The 22,098-nt window shown below is 41.1% G+C and overlaps 1 protein-coding gene across 3 annotated transcripts; it reads left to right on the forward strand.

The window, feature by feature from the left end:
- Positions 1-861: 861 nt before the first annotated feature.
- shoc1 (shortage in chiasmata 1) lies at positions 862-21,558 on the forward strand. Of its 3 annotated transcripts, XM_021621124.3 has the most exons (29): positions 878-984; positions 5,195-5,270; positions 5,598-5,727; positions 5,949-6,039; positions 6,205-6,407; positions 6,667-6,829; positions 7,031-7,136; positions 7,977-8,118; positions 8,286-8,402; positions 8,779-8,908; positions 9,731-9,825; positions 9,991-10,254; positions 10,381-10,410; positions 10,571-11,113; positions 11,263-11,439; positions 11,940-12,116; positions 12,387-12,479; positions 12,617-12,798; positions 12,974-13,046; positions 13,307-13,376; positions 13,473-13,651; positions 13,920-14,025; positions 14,131-14,242; positions 14,562-14,677; positions 14,760-14,847; positions 14,942-15,073; positions 18,210-18,359; positions 18,618-19,440; positions 19,643-21,558. In XM_021621124.3, coding segments are annotated over exons 1-29 (4,656 nt in total). In that variant the 5' UTR covers positions 878-982; the 3' UTR covers positions 19,729-21,558. The 3 variants fall into 3 exon arrangements, with proteins under 3 accessions (XP_090046502.1, XP_036791536.2, XP_021476799.3); XM_090190376.1 differs by lacking the exon at positions 5,949-6,039 and having other exon boundaries at positions 862-984; XM_036935641.2 differs by lacking the exons at positions 5,949-6,039; positions 6,205-6,407 and having other exon boundaries at positions 874-984.
- The last annotated feature ends 540 nt before the right edge of the window (positions 21,559-22,098 follow it).

Genomic DNA, 22,098 nt, shown 5'->3' on the forward strand with positions numbered 1-22,098 from the left:
GTATATTGATCAAATCTGACTTAATACATCGCCTACTGAACCTTTTGTATCCCTTTGTCAGGTTTTGTAAGAAGACATGACAGTCATCGTGATAACTGACTTTTTCAGATGGGTCACACTTGGTAATGTCAGCATAATGTTCAATGATATCTATTTGTAAAATTGTGACTGTGTAAAAAAGGTTTTGTATTCTTATTTGTGATAACATGCAAGTGAACATGTTTTCAGTGTTTTTAATTGTTCATATAGTTTTATTATCAGCATTATCATAAATAATATGTTCTTAAAATAGCCTACATGCAATAAAATACACACTCTTTACTCTGTCGGTAGCTAAACCTTTTATAATTACATGTATTAATAACAAGTTCAGAATGAAATAGATGCAATACCAGTACTATGAGATGATAAAAACTGAAGATGAACATTTATATTATGCACAAAATTACAATATTTCATGAAGGAAAGATCAATATTCTGTGATCAAACACTTTTCCTCATGAATGTCAACTCTGTGTTCAGTGTCGAATTATCATATCATTGAGCTCAAGGAAGCATACAAATATAATTCTGCGTGAAGGATGGGAGCAGAGATCCTGAGTCGTCACTAGATAACACAGCCACAAAGTCATCATTATGGCTAAACCCCCGGCCATTTCTACAATGTATCTTCTTACAATCATTCTAACCCTAACTGTCACCCTAATCGTAACCACACTGCGAACCCTACGCCTAACTATAGCCTTAAATGAAGACCAAAAAGCAAATTTATGTAGACAATTTTGACTTTGTGGCTGTGAATCTGACTTTGTGGCTGTATTGTCTAGTGGAAACCGAGATCCTGGGAGAAGGCCGAGTCGTGACGTCATAGTTATCTGTCAAGTGAAAGTCACGAGGGCATCGAAAGGTGAGGTGAGACTGAAGTAAAGAAGAGGTTGTTATTTCATTTGTTTTTAGATGAAGGGAGGTCATTGGCGCCGCCATGTAAGTGTCATATAATAACGTAGCTAGCTAGCTAGCTATAAGTATTGAACAAAAATGTATGGTTGGTCATATACAACTAACTGTATTCCTGTTATTTTTTTTTAGAGAGAGCTTGAGTCCATGTCCAGAGCTTGATAGCTAGCTCAGCTAACCCACATTTGATATGTTTTGGCAGTGAAGATAGCTAACGTTAGCTAGCTAGGTTAGTTAGCCTCTGTAGCCTGGTTGGCTATCCAACATCATACCAGAGAACGAATGTCAATTTAAAAAGAGTTAGCTAACAGAATCCTTGTAATATACTGCTTAATGTACTTCATGAGAATAGTAGATAACTAAATTAGGCATAATTTCTATTACAAAGAAGACATTGGTTTTGTACAACACTATACTCATTATAATATATTTAATATCTCTTTAGCAAAAAAAACGCATAGCTAAAGATCATACAGTAAGCTATTTAGGCCCTGGGTAATGTATTGTACAAAATACAGTACAGCATTGGCCAAGTGCTCCCTACTAAGGCCTATATCAGAGGAGTTTATCTTCAACAGGGTGTACTAACTCAAATTAATCACAAGGTGTAGCTAATTTACAGCTACAATAAACTATTAGCTAACAGAACAACATATAGCCTAGTCCAGGGGTTCTCAATTTTGGGGGGACCAGGGATCCCATTTTGTGATAGCAAATTCATCAGGGACCCCCTCATAATCATAACACAACAGGAGTGCGATAAAAATAGTCTACAAGGAGTTTTACTATGACATCTGCAGTGCATGGCTGGATGAACCAAGTCTCGGCCTGGAGAGGAAGTTTTGCATTGTTCAAGCAAATGTTCTACAATTCTACATATTTTTCCATGAGGCAGAGATTTTGGGTTGTTGCCGCTTTAACGCTAATATGCTGCAATTCTACACATTTAGCCATGAGGCAGAGAGAAAACTTTAAAGTTTTAAGCCTTAAATTACAGTGCATTGATGTGAAAATAAATACATGTTTTGAGTTAAGAAATGTATAAGTGGTGGAGTACTGTGCCTACCAATATCCCTTTGAGCCTCCCAGGCCCATGTTGCCCAGGGTTAAGAACATAATATTACATTGTATTACACACTTTGAACTTATTTCACAGATCCTTTGGCCAAAAGTTGTTTCATCTGTTAGTAATATTCATTTTTCATGTATTTTCATTTTGAGGTCTGGCTGCGAACCCCCTGCAGACCCCACTTTGAAAACCCATGGCTTAGCCTAATATCAGGATTTAAAAGCTACAGTCTGGGAATCTGTTTAGTTGTTTAATTCTCAAAGAATATAGCCTAAGATAGCTATATTTTGTACCCCTAAAACTGCAACGTTGGTTAAGGGCTTGTAAGTAAGCATTTCACTGTAAGGTTTACCTACACCTGTTGTATTTGGAGCATGTGACAAGTAAAATTGGATTTGATTTCATACATGGCAGTTTGCCAGTCCTGTGGAGGTAGAGAAGGGGCTGCACTAACCCACAGAACACAGCCACGGTGATGCAAACACTGGAAACAATTCCACTATATTTTAATCAAACAGGATGAAAACAACTAGTAACGGGACATAGATTACCGCCACATATGGTAGTCATGAGAGTCAAAAGGATCCTAAAGACCTTCATGTTATTTCCCACCTTCCTCTCTCGTTCCCTGGGCCCGGGCTGTTTAAGAGCCTTGAGAACTGAGAGGCAGCAAAACAACATCACCAAAAATAATCAGGAATAAGACCAAGGTCCTATAGTATGGTACATGAGGATAGAAGATACCAAAGACCACATAATTAACCACAACTACAAACCAAACTAAACCACTACACAACACCCTGTATCTAGGGGGTCTGAACTTTAAGAAAACCACAGGGTGGACCACCGCCAGGTAGTGCTCTGCACAGACACAGCACTGGAACAGGGGACAACCAATCCAGATAAAATCCCACATGAAGGATGCTACTTTTCCAGGGATGTTAACTCCCATAACGGTTGTATACGTTATCTATGCAGTGGAGGATCTCAGTCATGCTCAACTTGAGGATGAAGATTTCTGCAGCCAACCCAGAGTCAGTCAAAATCAGCCACATCACCCAACCGTTAACAGGAAGGCCAACTACAAAGTAGGAGACTTGGCAAACAGTATACAGTACGTTCGGAAAGTATTCAGACCCTTTGACTTTTTCCTCATTTTGTTACGTTACAGCCTTATTCTAAAATGGATTACATTTGTTTTTCCCCTCATCAATCTAAACACAATTCCCCATAATGACAAAGTAAAAATAGGTTTGTAGAAATGTTTGCAAATTGTTTTTAAAAAATGTAAACATTAAAAATATCACATTTACATAAGTATTCAGACCCTTTACTCAGTACTTTGTTGAACCACCTTTGGCAGCGATTACAGCCTCAAGTCCTATTGGGTATGAAGCTACAAGCTTGGCACACCTGTATTTGGGGAGTTTCTCCTATGATTTTCTGCAGATCCTCTCAAGCTGTGTCAGGTTGAATGGGGAGCGTTGCTGCATAGCTATTTTCAGGTCTCTCCATAGATGTTTGATTGGGTTCATGTCCGGGCTCAAGCTGGGCCACTCAAGGACATTCAGAGACTTGTCCCGAAGCCACTCCAGTGTTGTCTTGGCTGTGTGCTTAGGGTCGTTGTCCTGTTGGAAGGTGAACCTAAGCCCCAGTCTGAGGACCTGAGTGCACTGGAGCAGGTTTTCATCAAGGATCTCTCTGTACTTTGCTCCATTCATCTTTCCCTCGATTCTGACTAGTCTCCCAGTCCCTGCCGCTGAAGAACATCCCCCCAGCATGATGCTGCCACCACCATGCTTCACCTTCGGGATACTGTCAGGTTTCTTCCAGATGTGACTTGGCATTCAGGCCAAAGAGTTCAAGACCAGAGAGTCTTGTTTCGAATGGTCTGACAGTCTTTAGGTGCCTTTTGTCAAACTCCAAGTGGGCTGTCATGTGCCTTTTACTGTGGAGTGGCTTCCGTCTGGCCACTCTACCATAAAGGCCTGATTGGTGAAGTGCTGCAGAGATGGTTGTCCTTCTGTAAGATTTTCTCATCTCCGCAGAGGAACTCTGGAGCTCTGTCAGATTGACCATCAGGTTCTTGGTCACCTCCCTGACCCAGGCCCTTCTCCCCCGATTGCTCAGTTTGGCCTGGTGGCCAGCTCTAGGAAGAGTCTGGGTGGTCCCACTGTGTTCTTGGAGACCTTCATTGCTGCAGACATTTGTTGGTACCCTGCCCCAGATTTGTGCCTCGACACAATACTGTCTCTGAGCTCTATGGACAATTCCTTCTACCTCACGACTTGGTTTTTGCTCTGACATGCACTGTCAACTGTGGGACCTTATATTGACAGGTGTGTGCCTTTGGAAATCAGTGGTGTTCATCTCCTCTTTGGTTGTAGTTTGGCTCGTCTGAAAAATACACCTGGGAGTATCTGTGGACATGAAATCAAGATAGTGGTCAGGAATTTCCAGTCTCTGAAATGTGATTTAAATCACATTATACTGTAGGTGAAAAACTCATTACAGCCGGCACACCACCCACGTTGCTTCCTACTGTGTCCCTAACTGAGTTCTCAAAGATTGCCATCAGACATTTTCATTGGATATTGACAACATGAAGCCAAGTACATTCTTAAAATATATGGATGTACTCATTGTGTACCTTCTTTTTAAATAAAATATCTGTCAAATGTACATTAATCTTTGAGTTGGAGTGCATTTCACAAGTCAAACAAATGCAAATGTTTTAAGACAAAATACAATAAGGAGCCATGATACAAAATACTATATTCTGCTCGAATTAATCATTTATTATTTTAAAATATTTGAAACACAATCAAACCTGGGCTGATGGAATGCTCTTCTCTTTAGTAGTGATACATTGTTGTTTTTTTCTTTCTTTTTTTTGGTTTACAATCTGTTGCATCTGACACAGTCCAAATACCTGTGTTAGTTTGTGTGTTTATGTTCATGCAGCCACTGGCTCACGTCACCACGTCACACAATACTATAGCTAATAAGTCATGCAAATACAGTATGTTAGCGTTACAGGACCAATATCCATCATTTAAGTCTGTTTTTCTAATATGATCAATCTATTAGAGTTATAAAAATTCTGCACAAGTGCTACTCAGATCTTGACTCTCTATTCTTGCTCTACTTTTGTTTGTCCCCCTCCAGGTCTGAAGATGGGTGCTCTTTCTCAAGTCATATTTTCTCAGCAGTCAAGTATAGAGCTCTCGACTATTCTTCTGAGGTGAGTTGACTACTTAGGCCTTTCCCCTCTATCTGAAGCCTGTGTGTTAGCCAATGATTTATCCCCTGTTTATTATTTTTAGTAAACATAAATTAGTGTTGTATATTGTTACCAAACTTTTTATTTTGTATTGCTTCCATTGCAACAGTCAAACTCAATCGAGTACAGCTAAAGTATTTGAAATTATTTATTCAAGGTATTATTTTCGGCTTTGCCTTATAACTGCAGCCATGCTGAAAAAAAGTAGTTTACCTTGCCATCTCATATAAAATTGTTTTATTTGAACCTTGGTCTGATGTTAGATTGCATCGTTGTCTCAATCTATAGGCTTCTACTAGTCTCAAATTGACCATGAACTGGCTGGCCCTGCCAATGCCCTACCATCTGGGTAGCAGTGACCTCTACCCCCACACTGGTAACCCCCCTGAGGTCACCTACAGGAAACCATGGAGCAGAGGTATGTTGAGTTACTCTTTTTAATTACTTATCTACCCGACTACCCAGCAGTTGGCCCTATTCCAAGGTTTTTCAATGTAAATGCTTCAATTATATATGGCCAACATAGATTTGTATGATTATGATTATCTATAGGAAGAAGTTTAAACATTTACATTATTGCATCAGCAGTGGTTAGATAAGGACTCATAGGCAAGTTTTTCCTATTCCATGTTTTGACAGGGAATGTGATTTCCAACTGCAAACTGTTTGTCAGTGGATCTTTACTAGATGACTTGGGCATTAAAGGACAACCAACATACTCTCTTGAGAAGTAAACACTTAATTTGAATATATGTATATAGGCTACTGTACATCTACAGTATGTGTGTTGAAAGACAATCCAAATGCTTAAAGTTCAGTTTACACCTGAGAAGTTACTGAAGGATTGTATGCGCTACATTTGACAAGGTTTTCTTATCATGATGTCATTTTTCAGGTTGAGTGTTAGTCTGACCCAAATGAGAGTGGATCTTCTGGAGGTGATACCGAGCTCCAACCCTAACTCGCAGCTTGACTTAGATAGAGATGAAGCAGCGTGGGTCCTGCAAGAGGCTAGGAAGGACAAGGGACACTTTGTCTGTAATGAATCCTTTAGCAAGAGCACAGGAGAGAAAATGAGCCCAAGACATCAGCGTGATGGTCAGTTCATAACATAATGCTTCAATGCAAATATTCCTACACTGTGTATCAGACAATGTTATTTTCCTGTTATTGGATGAATAACAATGAAGAGGAAACTCCCTTGGAGTTATTTTGAATTACATATCCAGAGATATCCTGTCCTAAGGTATCTGCTATAAGCAGTGTCTATGTCAGTAGAGGTAAGTTAAAAGAAACAAGTCGCAAAATAACTATGTGGACATGTACTGATATAACCAAAACTGTATTTTCCTCTCAGATCTTGTCATGCCAGAGGAGGTTCTGTTTTCTGATCACTTGCCACAGTTCAGGAAACATCTGCCCTCCATGAAAGCCAAGTTGTCCAGACTGAGGAATCTGCCTGTGTCAGATCCTCTTCTCAGCTCCACTGGAGGCACCCTGTCAGAGGAAGCTATATTCAGGTAGGCAACAGTATTGGGGTCATTTCAGTGAACTCAGTAAGAGAATTGGAATTATATTCTTAATCATCCTTATAGAAAACCATGGGCAATTTTCAATTCATTAAGGATATTTTAATTCATGGTGGTAATATACAGTTGTCTTTGTTGTGTAGTATTACTTAATGATCCGTTTTTGTTTTGTTTTGTCAATTGGGCTTTCAGGCACTGTGTGGCCTATGAGGTACCCCTTGATGCAGAGACGGAAAGCTCCGAAACCTGTTCAAACACTGACGAGGACTTTAGCAAAGAGTCGTTGTTGAATGAAGAGGTCATTTATTTGTATTATTATTATTATTTTAATGTTTTATTAACAACAAATGCAACAAAATATAGTCATACTTTGCAACACAGTATGCAAAACAAAGACAATCTTTATACACAGGGTATACACATTTAAAGCTACAATATGTAACTTTTCTGGCAACCCAACTAAATTCACATAGAAATGTGAGTTATAGGTCTGAAGAAGCGGTAGATCTGTTCTATGTGCTCTATTTTTATGCTTCCCGTTCTTAAGTTTCATTTTTGCGTCTTTTCCATAACCAAAAATATTGTAGTTTCAGCTGTTTGAAGCTGGTGTACAAAGCTAAAAATAAAATATGTTTTGCAGCGGTTTAGATGGTACAATGATACTCTACACTATGACTGCTCGTTTTGTCACATAAACTGAAATTAAGCGATTTCTGCGTAGTGCATCTTTAAACAAAAATCCGTAAGGCTTCACAGGCATTTAGGTTTCGCTTTGCTTTACCATTTTTTACATTTATTCATGCAGCATTTTAAAGTAATTTTCTTGGCTTTTCTTTAGCACTTGCATTTATGTATACAATATTTACCATACATAAAAGAGATTCATTATGTATACTTTGTTCTGATCCAAATCCTGATGATGAAATCAAAGTAATGCATCCTTACCGTCAAGCTGATCCCCAGCACCAGTTGATCTAATAAAGAAAGGCTCAAGGTTTGTCCCAAAAAAACCTTAGTACAAATACAATCATAGAGAATGAAGAGATGATCATACAGGACACTGAGGAGGAAGATTATATCTGTTTAGCAAATAGTTACCAGATTGTATAAATGATTCAATGTTATTCCTTTCTTATAGTCTCTGATGTTACCTGTTGAAATGGACACCTGCACACCCAGGAGGGAAGATTGCCTCCCTTTTTCAAATATTCCTAAACTATTGAATGTTGTACCTGAATTGATAGAGGAGCGAACCTCTTGCCTGGATATGCTCACTAAAGGTGGGGGGGTAACTATATCTAGGAACAGCATTTACCGTGTAGAATGACTGTGATTGAGGCTAATCACAAAGTCCTGTGTCATCTGTTTATTTAACCTTTAGCCAGTTAAGTCATTGAGAAGAAATATTCCTTACCAATAACAACCTGTTTTATCTTCTTTCTTTCAGCAACTCCCCCAGATGCACTGGAGTCAGTAGACATATCCCAGTTTGAAGTGCCAAGGCTGCCAGTCAATGACTCTCACTGTGAGATTAATGAAATGCTGCTGGATCTCAAGTCATCAGGTACAAAACTATCGCTTTACTGTAGATCTTACTTTACTGTAGATCTTACTTTACTGTAGATCTCCCTTTACTGTAGATCTCCCTTTACTGTAGATCTTACTTTACTGTAGATCTTACTTTACTGTAGATCTCACTTTACTGTAGATCTTACTTTACTGTAGATCTCCCTTTACTGTAGATCTCCCTTTACTGTAGATCTCACTTTACTGTAGATCTCACTTTACTGTAGATCTTACTTTACTGTATATTCTCATTATGTGTCAAGAGTCAATAAATCAACAGAATGGCTACATACACTGTACAATGTATTATTGACATATGGTATAACCAAATCAATGTGTGAATTATTAGAATTTCCACCCCCCCCTCCTATCAGATCACTTGGTGTTGCCTACTCAGATGGAGATGGACCTACCCCTCACCCCCTCTACCAAGCCCAACCTGACCCAGCTCTGTCTGGCCTCCTCCCAACTCCCAGCTGAGCAGATCTCTCCACTCTATAGATAGTAAGTCACCTCTTGACCTTTCACCAGTGTGAGAGTAAGACTAGAGAGATAATACCATGTATTTTTCATATCTGGGGTACATTCCTTGGCGTGTTCTACCACTGAAGATGTGGCTGCTTATATCAGGATACAGGATCTAGCAACCTGCAATGTTGTTTGTTCTGAGATTCCATCACTAAGTGTGCTGCACCATTTACACAGTACATTATATCTCTATATATGGCTCTGTAAGCATGCCACGAAGTGATGCAGCGTGCCACTAAGTGATGCAGCGTGCCACTAAGTGATGCAGCGAGCCACTAAGTGATGCAGCGAGCCACTAAGTGATGCAGCGAGCCACTAAGTGATGCAGCGAGCCACTAAGTGATGCAGCGTGCCACTAAGTGATGCAGCGTGCCACTAAGTGATGCAGCGAGCCACTAAGTGATGCAGCGAGCCACTAAGTGATGCAGCGAGCCACTAAGTGATGCAGCGAGCCACTAAGTGATGCAGCGAGCCACTAAGTGATGCTGCGAGCCACTAAGTGATGCAGCGTGCCACTAAGTGATGCAGCGTGCCACTAAGTGATGCAGCGTGCCACTAAGTGATGCAGCGTGCCACTAAGTGATGCAGCGTGCCACTAAGTGATGCAGCGTGCCACTAAGTGATGCAGCGTGCCACTAAGTGATGCAGCGAGCCACTAAGTGATGCAGCGTGCCACTAAGTGATGCAGCGTGCCACTAAGTGATGCAGCGTGCCACTAAGTGATGCAGCGTGCCACTAAGTGATGCAGCGTGCCACTAAGTGATGCAGAGTCTCATGGGGCCGGTGATTGTCTTGTAGTTATTTTGTGTCTGAGAAAGATCAGGAGGAGATGGAAGAGGCACTTTGGAGGGCAGAGAAGCACCTTGACTTGGTAGTGGGCTTTCTTTTGGCAGGTAAGAGCATAGTACTGTAGTTGGATGAGGTGTGTGACATAACAAGACATAACAAGACTTATCACACCTCCTTTGCCTGTATTCATGCTGCATTTTGCACATTGCGTTGTTAGCAACAGTGCATTACTAAGAATACATTTTCTTCTCTTTGCTAAATGCTAACAGAGCCTCAGAAGTCAGAATCCGTTGTGCAGCTCCAGCCTTTGAGCGAAGTCTTATTAGGGATTGGTCGGGACAACTCTGTGAGACTCGATGAAGGAATGGAACTATCACTTCTGGGAACAAACTCACCAGAACTGATAGGGATGTATGGGAATGGTTCCTCTGACTTCACTGAGAGTATGATGATCTCAGACCAACCCCACCTTATGGAGACATTGAGCAGTATGATAGAGGACTTCACACTACTATCACCCTGCCAGATGGACAGTAAGTTTGACTGATCTATAAAACTATTGTCCCACTGCAGTATTGCTAGCTACCTGTCTAGGTAACTTTGTAAATTCTTTCAAAGCGTGAAACTTATTGAGGATGTTGTGTTATCTTGTTTTACAGATATATTGAGGGAATCTGTAGATGACTCTGGTAAGTTTAATATCAGGCCGATATATGAATCAGTTTATTACCATATAATATAATAATCACCTTGCTGCCGCTATCTTCCGCAGTGCTTCAAAATACATTGAAAAGGTGTATAATATGGCTGCAGCAAAGTTCTGGATCTCGCTCCTCTTTCTGTCCCTAGAGTTGTCAGGCCCACCAAGTGAGATCAAAGGCAGGTCTATCCTGAAGAATGCAACGCCCATGGTTGTGCCGTATCATCAGGAGAGAGAGGGAGCTGGGAACACAGTCGTTTCAGCACCAGCTTTTGCCACTTCCCAGGAGAGAGAGAGGACCGGGAATGTGGCCCTCACAGCCCAAGCATCTACTTCTTCCCAAGAGAAAGAGAGATCTGGGACTGTGGTCTTTTCAACGCAGGCTGTTTCAACTTCTCATGAGAAAGAGAGAGCTGGGAGTGTGGCCATCTCAGCAGCACAGGCTACCACCACTACTTATCTGGAGAAGTTAAACCATGCCGTTAGACCTCAGAAGAAGGAGGGTTTACCTGACCAGAGAGCTAATGTATCCAAACTCCCAACCCCCAGACCCAGTGTGAGATACCGTCACATGAGTCTCCCAGTGGCTAAACCTCAGAAGGACTTAGACCCTCTGTCCACTTTCATGATGTTAAGGGCCCAACAGAGAACCTACGTCTCGGTGTCGCCTCAAAACCATACAAGCACCCCAGGTAGAGTATTAAATAGATACGATATGATATTTTACTGTCCATGTTCATGGTAATTCACCATGACAAGCAGTATTCACAGCAACATGGGTTTGTGAGATTATTTTAGGCCCTCTAAGCATTTAACTTATAAGTAAGTGAGTGATTTTCAGTGGCACAGGTGGAGCAGCAGACACCACAGCCACCTACGACAGAAATGAGGCCTGGCTTCGATGTAAAGCCTGTTGCCTATGCAGTCACAGGAAATGACATCAGAGACCCTGAGGAAATCATTCAGCCTGTCCCTGAGGACAGACATAACAGCAAAGTCATACACGTCCAAGCCACAGGTACAGTGCAGTACTGTGGTTCACATTGAACTAAATAATCCTACTAAATATGTTCACCTATATTAATAGCTAAATACTGTTACTAAACATTTACATAGCTACAGTATATTGATAACCAAATGCAGACGATGCTGTGAAAACTGATTCCATCGTCCCCTAACCATGAGCAGGTTGGCAATTATTGTGATGACTCATGTACTGAAGGCAGCTCTGCAGAGTGGTCACTAGCTGGCACAGCCACAATGTCCTAAAATATTTTTTAAAACCTAACCTTAACCACACTGCTTACCTTATCCCTAACCCTAACCTTAAATTAAGACCATTTCATGAATTATTACGATATATAGTCAATTTGGACTTTGTAGCTGGCCAATCTAGAGGATATCACTCAGCTCTGCCTCCAGGACAAGATTCATCCCAATAAACATCAAGCTGCTAACCATGACACACGTCCAATTCTGAGCACAGTTACAGCTGCCTCCCCTCCCTCTGTGCTGCAGAGAGTCAGTTCTGGGCGTACAGAGAGCTGCAGGCGTTTGCTCTGCCCTGCCTGTCCAGAGCTAGGGAGTTGGGACTGACCAACACAGCCTGTGGAGACTACAGCAACCTGTACCCAGACCACACACGTTTCCTACTGAAACAGCAGGAGAAGGAGCTCAGTATTCGACAGGGCCAGGGTGAGACACACACACATTTACCAAACACAACCAGTCAGGCATCCATCATGCTTGGACACTGGTGTATATATGTGTTGGCTTATTCTGGCGTGTTCTTCCTTGACTTTCCATTTGTTTAGTAGATTTCTGATAAACCGTGTTTAAGCCACGATTGAAAGGATTAAAGTAATACAAATTAAGGTAATAATATACTGCAGCCTGGTATTTGAATCTGAACGTCTCATTTTATGGCCTGACATATAGAAGAAGTTGTTTGATGTTGTGTTGCAGACCCAGAGGCTTTGTTTAACTATGTGGCACTGATACATGTCCTTGTGACAGTGAAGGACCTGCTCTTCAAGTGTGACCTCAGCACTGCAGTGGGTCAGTATACAGGAGTTGAAAATGTCACCTCTAGCACACTACTATTCAACTACTATTCAACAATGCTTTTAATTGATCGCAAATATGATTTTGTCCGCTATACATCTGGAATTCCCCTCTTTTTGGTCCTGTAACAGAGTACCTATCCAAGGCCACAGAGGCCTGCGTGGGGCAGAGTCTGGACAAGCTGGTGAGAAAGCTGGAGATTGTTCTGTATCTCAGTCAGAAAAAACAAGAGCCCAACCCTAAGATACTGGAACTGCAGGAACAGCTGACCACATGGGTGCAGAGCAAGAGCAAAGGGGTCCAAAACTCCAATGTGAGTTTTCTTTCCTATCAAAATGCATATGGATATGAAAAGAAAAAGTTGCACTTAATTCAACATGACAGCTAAAAGGCACGATAAGATCTACAGTATGTGAACTTTACCACAATGAAAGTCATCACAATTGATGACTGTAGTATTTCAGAGGTAAATACGTTTAATATTGTAGGTTCTGGTGATAATAACAATGGACTTGGACTGTGCCAGAGCTATGCTCATTAAAGCCCTGAGCCAAGTCACAGGTAAGGAAACTTTCTCGCTTCTCTCAGACTTGACCTAATATTGTCTAGTTTGTATTACTCAGTAATGCCAACTCCAGCAGACATGGCCTGTTGCGGTGCATTTATCTTACACTTGCTCACTTTTTTTATTTAATAGTCTTATGCAAGATTACTTTACTAATCAGCCCCACCCTATCTGAGTGCGTGTGTGTGTGTGTGTGTGTGTGTGTGTGTGTGTGTGTGTGTGTGTGTGTGTGTGTGCTCGTGTGTGTGTGTCCCAGGTGAGACTGTAGCTGCAGTGTATCCTGAGGAGAGTCGAAGTAAGCTGGAGGGTTCGAAAGTTCTAGATAGGCGAGTATCTCCCAAAACTCTATTTATACATACTTCTTTTGTTTATTGGAACTCCTATTGAGAAATTATACTGTCATGCCTTCTCCCTTCTCCCAGCCTGCAGCGTAGCTGCTGTGTGGTGGTGTGTAGTCAGCACATGGGAGCAGACTTCCCCTGGGATTGTTTCTCCCTGGTGGTGGAGTACAGCAACACAGAACACTCGCCCTGGGCTACCATCTGCACAGAGAGGAACATCACACACATCACCTTCCAGACCAGGATACCTAATGCCTCTGGTTTGTATTGAACTCAGCAGGAAGATGATTCTTTTAAATGGTGTTAATTGCTTCTTGGCCCTTTCTCATGGAATTCTGAAATGATCGATCAATTATGATAATCGAATGTATTTATAGAGCCCTTTTTACAACAGCAGTTGTCACAAAGTGCTTATACAGAAACCGAGCCTTAAACCCAAGAGAGCCAGCAATGCAGATGTAAAGGCACTATAATAATCAATTTCCATTTGTGTTTGCTTGCCTGTCTGTGTTTGTATTAATCCATCAGTGAGTGACCCTGAGTCTTGGTCCCTGGAGCAGAGTGTCCCCTTCGTGTTGTTTGTGACCGAGGGTCTGCTCAGCTGTCCTCTGTTGCTTCAGATACTGGAATCAACGTGGGTCTTCTTTCCACTGAATCATTTGAAGTCACTTCTGAAATCCGTTGACTTTATTGGCCTTATTTCTTGGAGTAGGTTTGAGGATGTGTCTCTTTGTTGCAGGTGTAATATGACTGTATTGGAGAGGAGCCACTCTCAGTCCTTACAGATGCTTGGAGGGACTCACCACTATGCTGTGATTACAGTAGACGAAAGCACTGCAGTCATCATTCAAGTAGGTCCTCCTGGCCAGTCTCAGTGAGGAGAGAGCCTTGCTCTGTCTCTCTTTAGAATGATCTTATCCATTGTTTAGTTGTGTCCCAATAAATGTTCTTCAGAAGAATGTCTCTCCACCAAAATGGACTGTATGCCCATGGCCTTCTCCCTTCATACACTCCCCTTTCTATCCTATTATTACATTGTTGAATACCACATTTCCCAGTTGATAACACTTTTCTATCTGTTTCTGTCTCATACCTAGAAGAACTGTAGGTTAAGACATTATTCTCAAACTGTGCATATATGTTCTTTGCTCTGGTCTCCCCCATCACCAGGAGCAGGAGGAGCTGTGTCAGGAGCGGGCCTGTGAGAGTCTAGTGATTCGACTGACTGCTCTGTCTCTGCAGTACAGCTGCTGCTGGCTCATCCTTCACTGCCAGCAGGACTCTGGGTTAGTACTCAGCACCAACGCACACACATTTCCCACAGAATACATTTTTGAGTTGTCTTTGTGGTCGTCTCTGTGGGTGTAGGTTGACCAGTGAGGGCTTCAACAACCTGGTGTTGGTCTACTCCTCTCTGGTGCTGTTTGGCCTCAAGACTGAGGACCTGGATGTCAAGGTAAAATACATTTAATCTCTTATCAAAATCAACCATGCAAGTCTGATACAACATTTCTATGAATGCTTTGCTGACTTATTTCTCTCAATACCAGGTGCTGATTGTATCAGAAGTGGTGGACATTGCCAAATGGATCTGCCAGATAGCCTTCCATACACTGCTGTCCAGTGACAGAGATCCTCTCAGCTACCTGGACAGAGAGTGGCTTTCTGTGATTTCCTCAAAGGTGACTAGTAACTACTGTAGTCTTACCAAACTGCCTTTTTATCTCTCAGTAGCATGTGGTATTTTCATCCTTTCCACTGCTATTATTATCATTTGGTTCAAGTTATTAATCAACCTACCGGGGTGTTTACAAACACGACAGGAACAAGATCATCCACATGTGTTGATTCCATTTTTACTGATACTGTAGAACTTTGTTCTAAAGCTGTATCCGTACCCATTGGATGCAGTGATCACAATACAGTGGCTATATCAGGGAAGCCAAAGTTCCAAAAGCTGGGCCTAAAATAGTGTAAAAGAGATTTAGCTGTGACCCTTATGTGGATGATGTTAAAGAAATGTTGTTGGTCTGATGTGATTAATAAGGAGCATCCAGACACTGCACTTGATGAATTTATGAAATTGCTTCTTTCAATTATTGATAAACATGCACCTGTTAAGAAACTCAATGTTAGAACTGTGAGGGCACCATTGATGAGGATATGGAAAAACTGTACGGTTGAAAGTGATGTGGCAAATATGTCTGGCTGCACATCTGACTGGCTGACTTACTGCAAATTGAGAAATTATGTGACTAAACTCAACAAATCGAAGAAGAAACTGTATTATGAAGCCAAGACTAATTGTATAAAAAATTAAATTAAATTATGGGCAGAAAGACAAATTCAACTCCATCTTTCATCAAATCAGATGGTTTATTCATCACAAAACCATTTGATGTTGCCAATTATTTTAATGATTACTTCATTGGCAAAGTGGGCAAACTTAGGCAGGAAATGCCAACAACGAACAGTGAGCCATCATACTCATGCATAAAAATACAAATAATGAAAAAAAAGCATTGCAAGATTGAATTTTGGTTGATTCTTTTTTATCAATCAATCAATAATGACAAACCTCCTGGCATTGACAACTTAGATGGAAAGCTACTGAGGATGGTAGCTGACTCTTTAGCCACTCCTATCCGTCATATCTTTAATCTGAGCCTAGAGGAAATTCTTTGTCCTCAGGCCTGGAGGGAAGCCAAAGTCATTCCGCTACCCAAGAGTGGTAAAGTGGCCTTTACTAGTTCTAACAGCAGACCTATCAGCTTGCTGCCAGCTCTTAGCAAACTGTTGGGAAAAATTGTGTTTGACCAAATACAATGCTATTTCTCTGTAAACAAATTAACAGACTGTCAGCATTAGAGATAGAGAAAGGCACTCAACATGTACTGCACTGACACAAATTAATGATGATTGGTTGAAAGAAATGTATATGAAGATTGTGGGACCTGTACTGTTAGATTTCATTACAGCAGTTGATATTATAGACCATTAACTGTTGTTGAGAACTTATGTGCTATGGCTTTTCAACCTCGGCCATATCGTGGATACAGAGCTATCAATCTAATAGAACTCAAGAGGGTTTTCTTTAATGGAAGCTTCTATAATGTCAAACATGTAACGTGTGGTCTATAGCAGGCAGCTCTCTAGGCCCTCTACTTTTTTCTATTTTTACCAATGACCTGCCACTCGCATTAAACAAAGCATGTGTGTCCATGTACGCTGATGATTCAACCATATAAGCATCAGCAACCACAGCTAATGAAGTCACTGAGACCCTTAACAGAGTTGTAGTCTGTTTTGGAATGGGGGGCCAGTAGTAAACTTGTCCTGAACATCTCTAAAACTAAGAGCATTGTATTTGATACAAATCATTCCCTAAGTTCTAGTCCTCAGCTGAATCTGGTAATGAAGGGTGCGATCCAGAACAAGTTGAGGAGACTAAATTACTTTGTGTTACCTTAGATTGTAAACTGTTATGGTCAAAACATATAGATTCAATGGTTGTGAAAATGGGGAGAGTTCTGTCTGTAATAAAGAGAATCTCTGCTTTTATAACACTGCACTCCAAAAAGCAAGCCCCGCAGTCTCCAGTTTTGTCTTATCTTGAATATTGGCCAGTTGTGTGGTTGAGTGCTGCAAGGAAGACCTAGTTAAGCTGCAGCTGGCCCAGAACAGAGCGGCACGTCTTGCTCTTCATCAGAGGGCTAATATAAATACTATTCATGCCAGTCTCTCTTGGCTAAGAGTTCTGTAGAGACTGACTGCATCACTTCTTCTTTTTTATGAGAGACATTGTGTTGAAAATTCCAAATTGTTTGCATAGTCAACTTAAACTCATCTCTGACACACACACTTACTCCACCAGACATGCCACCAGGGGTCTTTTCACAGTCCCCAAATCCAGAACAAATTCAAGAAGGTGTACAGTATTATATTAAGCCATTGCAAAAACAGATAAGGCAACACCACACGGCACAACGCCTCTCCCCTATTTGACCTAGATAGTTTGTGTGTATGTATTGATATGTAGGTTACGTGTGCCATTTTTAAATGGATCTAGTTCTGTCCTTGAGCTGTTCTTTTCTATTAATGTTCTGTATTATGTGTCATGTTTTGTGTGGACCCCAGGAAGAGTAGATACTGCTTTTGCAACAGCTAATGGGGATCCTAATACCAAATGAATGTAGTTAATTTCAGAGTGCTGTATAACAGTGCAGATTTCATCATTTAGTTAATTAATGACGGAAGCATACAGTTTACACAGAGGGAATTAGTTGTCCCAGTGGAGGGTCTGTGTGCGTGTGTGCGAATGTGTTTGTATGTGTATTTGCTCTTGTGTATTTGGATGTACAGTACCAGTCAAAAGTTTGGACACACCTACTAATTCAAGGGTTTTTCTTTATTTTTACTATTTTCTACATTGTAGAATAATAGTGAGGACATTAACACTATGAAATAACACATATGGAATCATGTAGTAACCAAAAAGGTGTTAAACAAATCAAAATATATTTTATATTTGAGATTCTTCAAATAGCCACCCTTTGCCTTGATGACAGCTTTGCACACTCTTGGCATTCTCTCAATCAGCTCCATGAGGTAGTCACCTGGAATGCATTTCAATTAACAGGTGTGCCTTTGTGGAATTCCATTCCTTCTTAATGCGTTTCAGCCAATCAGTTGTGTTGTGACAAGGTAGAAAATAGTAAAAAATAACTGGTACTGTGTGTGTGTGTGTCTTTTTGCGTGTGTGTACGTGTTTGTTTATTTGGTCTCACCGGCTGCTCTTCCCTTATGTCTTCCCTCCAGGAGGAGAGGTGCCTCTTAGGTTTCCCCTGTGTGAACCCTTTGGTGGCCCAGCTGATGTTGAGTAGGGGCCCCTCTCTCCACTGGCTCCTGGGGGCCTCCCTCTCACAGCTGCAGGAGCTGCTCCCTGAGGTCCCTTACAAAGTTGTCAAGGTGACCTGGCCAGCCATCTCCTCTCACAAGTTTCCTAGTCTTGTCATACACCTTGCCTTCATTGGGAAGAAAATATGGGGTTGTCTCTTACTTTTTTGTATATTACAATGTAGATGTATGCGTTTTCCATATGCTATGGAACATCTGCATCCTCATCATTCCGAACTTTGTCTTCAGTTATGTTTTATCAGCCAAACTCTGTGATGGTGCTATATTGATAATACAAACTTGAAATAATTATCTTCCTTATTATTTCAGCTCTTCAGTGACACCACGTCTCTGTACAAGCTGACTGCGGCTGCCTCCTCCACAGAGTCTCACACTGACTTCACTCATCAGAAAGACCACAATAGCCCCACTGAGCCTTGGGCCACAAGCAGAGACAATCAATACACACACACCGACACTCATACAAGCCGCGATCAACACGCCGACTGCAACCGCCACACACACTGCGACCCAGAACCATTCAACTCCATCTGCTTCCTCGCTGGCTCCCCCAGTGCTGAGAGTGTAGCGGGAAGCTTCTATGAAGAAAGCTCTGTCATGACCAAGGAAGACGGTGCAGACTTCCAGGTGGACTTGAGTCCCTCCTTCGGCTCCCAGCAGGCCCCTTTTCAGCACACCTGGAGCCACAACCCATGGGAGGTAGAGAAGAGCAATGAGCTGAAGTTTGTAGGCTGGAATAGAGGAGGAGAGGAGTGGACGGGCAGCGCACCCCTGCACCAGGAGTCCTGTGGCTCCCCCAGAAACTACGCGCCAGAAAATAAATTTCAGACGGGCCTCTCATCCTCATTCAGCTACAGCACCAACACACAGAGACCAGCGTACTCCGACAACCAGATGTACTCGTTCTCTACAGTAGGGTACAGTGACCGGCTGCACTACCCTGATGTCAGCCACTACCCCAGCCTGGCCTCGCCTAGAGGAGCTCTGGCATGGGGGGGCAGTAGCAGTGGCAGCCCCTACAGCACTGCCCTGGGGAGGGGAGACATGAGTGTGTCACCTGACTATGGGACCAGTTACAGAACGGGGATGGAGAGGAAGAGGAGAGCAGAAGGCCCAGAGATGGCTGGCACAGGTGAAGACTGAGAGTAACATGTTTAGAGTGCTGAGAAATCAAGTTTGCATTTAAATAGGTTTTTAGAGAACTCCTTTAGTCGTTTGGAAAAGTTCCAATATAGCCTGAAGTGTGAAAAGAACATAATTATTTATGTAAATGTGAGCAATTACAAGATTATTTTGTCCTGTTCATGTATTTCACGCTTCTTATTTCCCCCCAGTTTTAACGCCATTGAAGAGGGGAAAGCTCAGTTATGAGAAGGTGCCAGGCCGAAGTGATGGACAGACAAGACTAAGGTTTTTCTAAAATGTCTCATATTTATGAAGTGGCAAAATAGTAAGAATGACCTGAATGAACAGAAAACTCTTAAAACTTACAAGGATAGAATCCTGTCAGTCCCTTGCCCTGTCTACAACTAGTGATATTCAGTATGTAAGAAATACAGGTACAGTGCCTTCCAGAAAGTATTCATACCCCTTGACTTATTCCACATTTTGTTGTGTTACAGCCTGAATTCAAAATGGATTACTTTTATTTTGTTTGTCACCCATCTATACACAATACCAGATAATGACAAAATGAAAGCGTGTTTTTAGAAATCTTGGGAAATGCATTGAAAATGAAATACAGAAATATCTTATTTACATAATTATTCACACCCCTGAGTCAATACTTTGTAGAAGCACCTTTGGCAGCAATTACAGCTGAGTCTTTCTAGGTAAGTCTCTAAGAGCTTTCCACGCCTGGATTGTGCAACATTTGCCCATTTTATTTATTTCAAAATTCTTCCAGATCTGTCAAATTGGTTGTTGGTCATTGCTAGACAACCATTTTCAGGTCTTGCCATTGATTTAAATCAGAAGTATAACTTGGCCACTCAAGAACATTCAGTTTCTTTTTGGTAAGCAACTCCAGTTTATAATTGACCTTGTGTTTTAGGTTATTGTGCTGCTAAAAGGTGAATTCATCTCTCAGTGTCTGGTGGAAAGCAGACTGAACCAGGTTTTTCTCTAGGATTTTGCCTGTGCTCCATTCAGTTTCTTTTTTATTCTGAAAAACTCCCCAGTCCTTAACTATTACAAGCAAACACATAACATGATGCAGCCACCACTATGCTTGGAAATATTGAGAGTGCTACTCAGTAATGTGTTGTATTGGATTTGTCCGAAACATAAGACTTTGTATTTAGGACATAAAGTGAATTGCTTTGCCACATTTTTTTTTGCAGTATTACTTTAATCACTTGTTGCCAACAGGTTGCATATTTTTTAATATTTGTATTCTGTACAGGCTTCCTTCGTTTCACTCTGTCAAATTGGTTAGTATTGTGTAGTAACTACAATGTTGTTGAGCCATCCTCAGTTTTCTCCTATCATAGCCATTAAACTCTATAACTGTTTTTGGCCTCATGGTGAAATCCCTGAGCGGTTTCCTTCCTCTCCGGCAACTGTGTTAGGAAAGACGTCTGTATCTTTGTAGTGACTAGGTGGAGTGACTAGGGATATTCAATGTCTTGCTTTATTTTATTTTTTACCCATCTAACAATAGATGCCCTTCTTTGCGAAAACCTCCCTGGTCTTTGTGGTTGTATCTGTGGGTGAAATTCACTACTCGACTGAAGAACCTTACAGATAAATTGTATGTGTTGGGTTCAGAGATGAGGTAGTCATTCAAAAATCATGTTAAATGTTATTATTGCACACAGAGTGAGTCCATACAAGTTATTTAGGCTTGCCACAACAAAGGGGTTGAACACTTCTTGACTCAAGACATTTCAGCTTTTCATTTTAAATGTTTAATTCCACGTTGACATTATGTGGTATTGTGTGTAGGCCAGTGACACAAAATCTCAATTTAATCCATTTAAAATTCAGGCTGTAACATAACATTTCTAAAAAGTCAAGGGGTATGAATACTTTCTGAAGGCTCTGTAATATACCATAGGTTCTTGAGTGTTTTATAGGACACTATTAAATGTTCAACTGTTGTTAGGAAAATAATCATACATTTTTGTTTAAGTTGTTTTTTTAATAAAAATGTTGTGAATCTTTTTATAAGAAGGATGCGTGTAGACAGTTTTGTGTAATTTTGGCTTTTACAAATTCATATAAAAATATGACGTTAAAGATACTGAAATGTTGTCCTCTATCTTTCTTTGCTTTTGCCAGAGCATGTTAAGCATTGTATCAGGACCATGAACAAGACCGGATTAATATTTATGAACTCAAATGAATGTATGTTACTAATTTCCATGAATTCAAATGTTCACTTAGTGCATATCTAAACATCTTGTGTCTAGTCCAATGCTTTCGTCCTGTGACCTTTCCGTAGCAGTCAACTGTCTCCATGGTTAGTGTTTTTAGCTGTGCCGCAGTGAGAAACAGCAGGTGGACTGGACATCAGGACTGCAATAAAAGCTCCATTCACAAGCATAGCCACTGTATTTACTGACAATAAGGGACTAAGACTATACTGGTCCCAAATACCTCAGTTACAACTTGTAAAAATGCTTTATGTAGTCAGATAGACACTGCATTTCCACTGCCATGTGAATAGTTGCTGAGAGAAACATTTTGCAGGGTTCGAGAGAATTCCAAAAGGAATACTACATATATTCTATTTGGGAGGTGTGTGTGAAATAACCATTGGGAAAGTAAAATGTGCTTTGTATTTGTT

The sequence above is a fragment of the Oncorhynchus mykiss genome, chromosome 11 (assembly GCF_057628025.1).
Source record: "Oncorhynchus mykiss isolate SJ-2025 chromosome 11, ASM5762802v1, whole genome shotgun sequence".
NCBI lineage: Eukaryota > Metazoa > Chordata > Actinopteri > Salmoniformes > Salmonidae > Oncorhynchus > Oncorhynchus mykiss.

What these genes read in the sequence shown, in the direction of transcription:
- shoc1 (XM_021621124.3), top strand. An exon ending in CAGGATACCTAATGCCTCTG is followed by an intron (nt 13,652 to 13,919) that starts GTTTGTATTGAA and finishes TTAATCCATCAG; the next exon opens with TGAGTGACCCTGAGTCTTGG. An exon ending in CTGAGGACCTGGATGTCAAG is followed by an intron (nt 14,848 to 14,941) that starts GTAAAATACATT and finishes TCTCAATACCAG; the next exon opens with GTGCTGATTGTATCAGAAGT.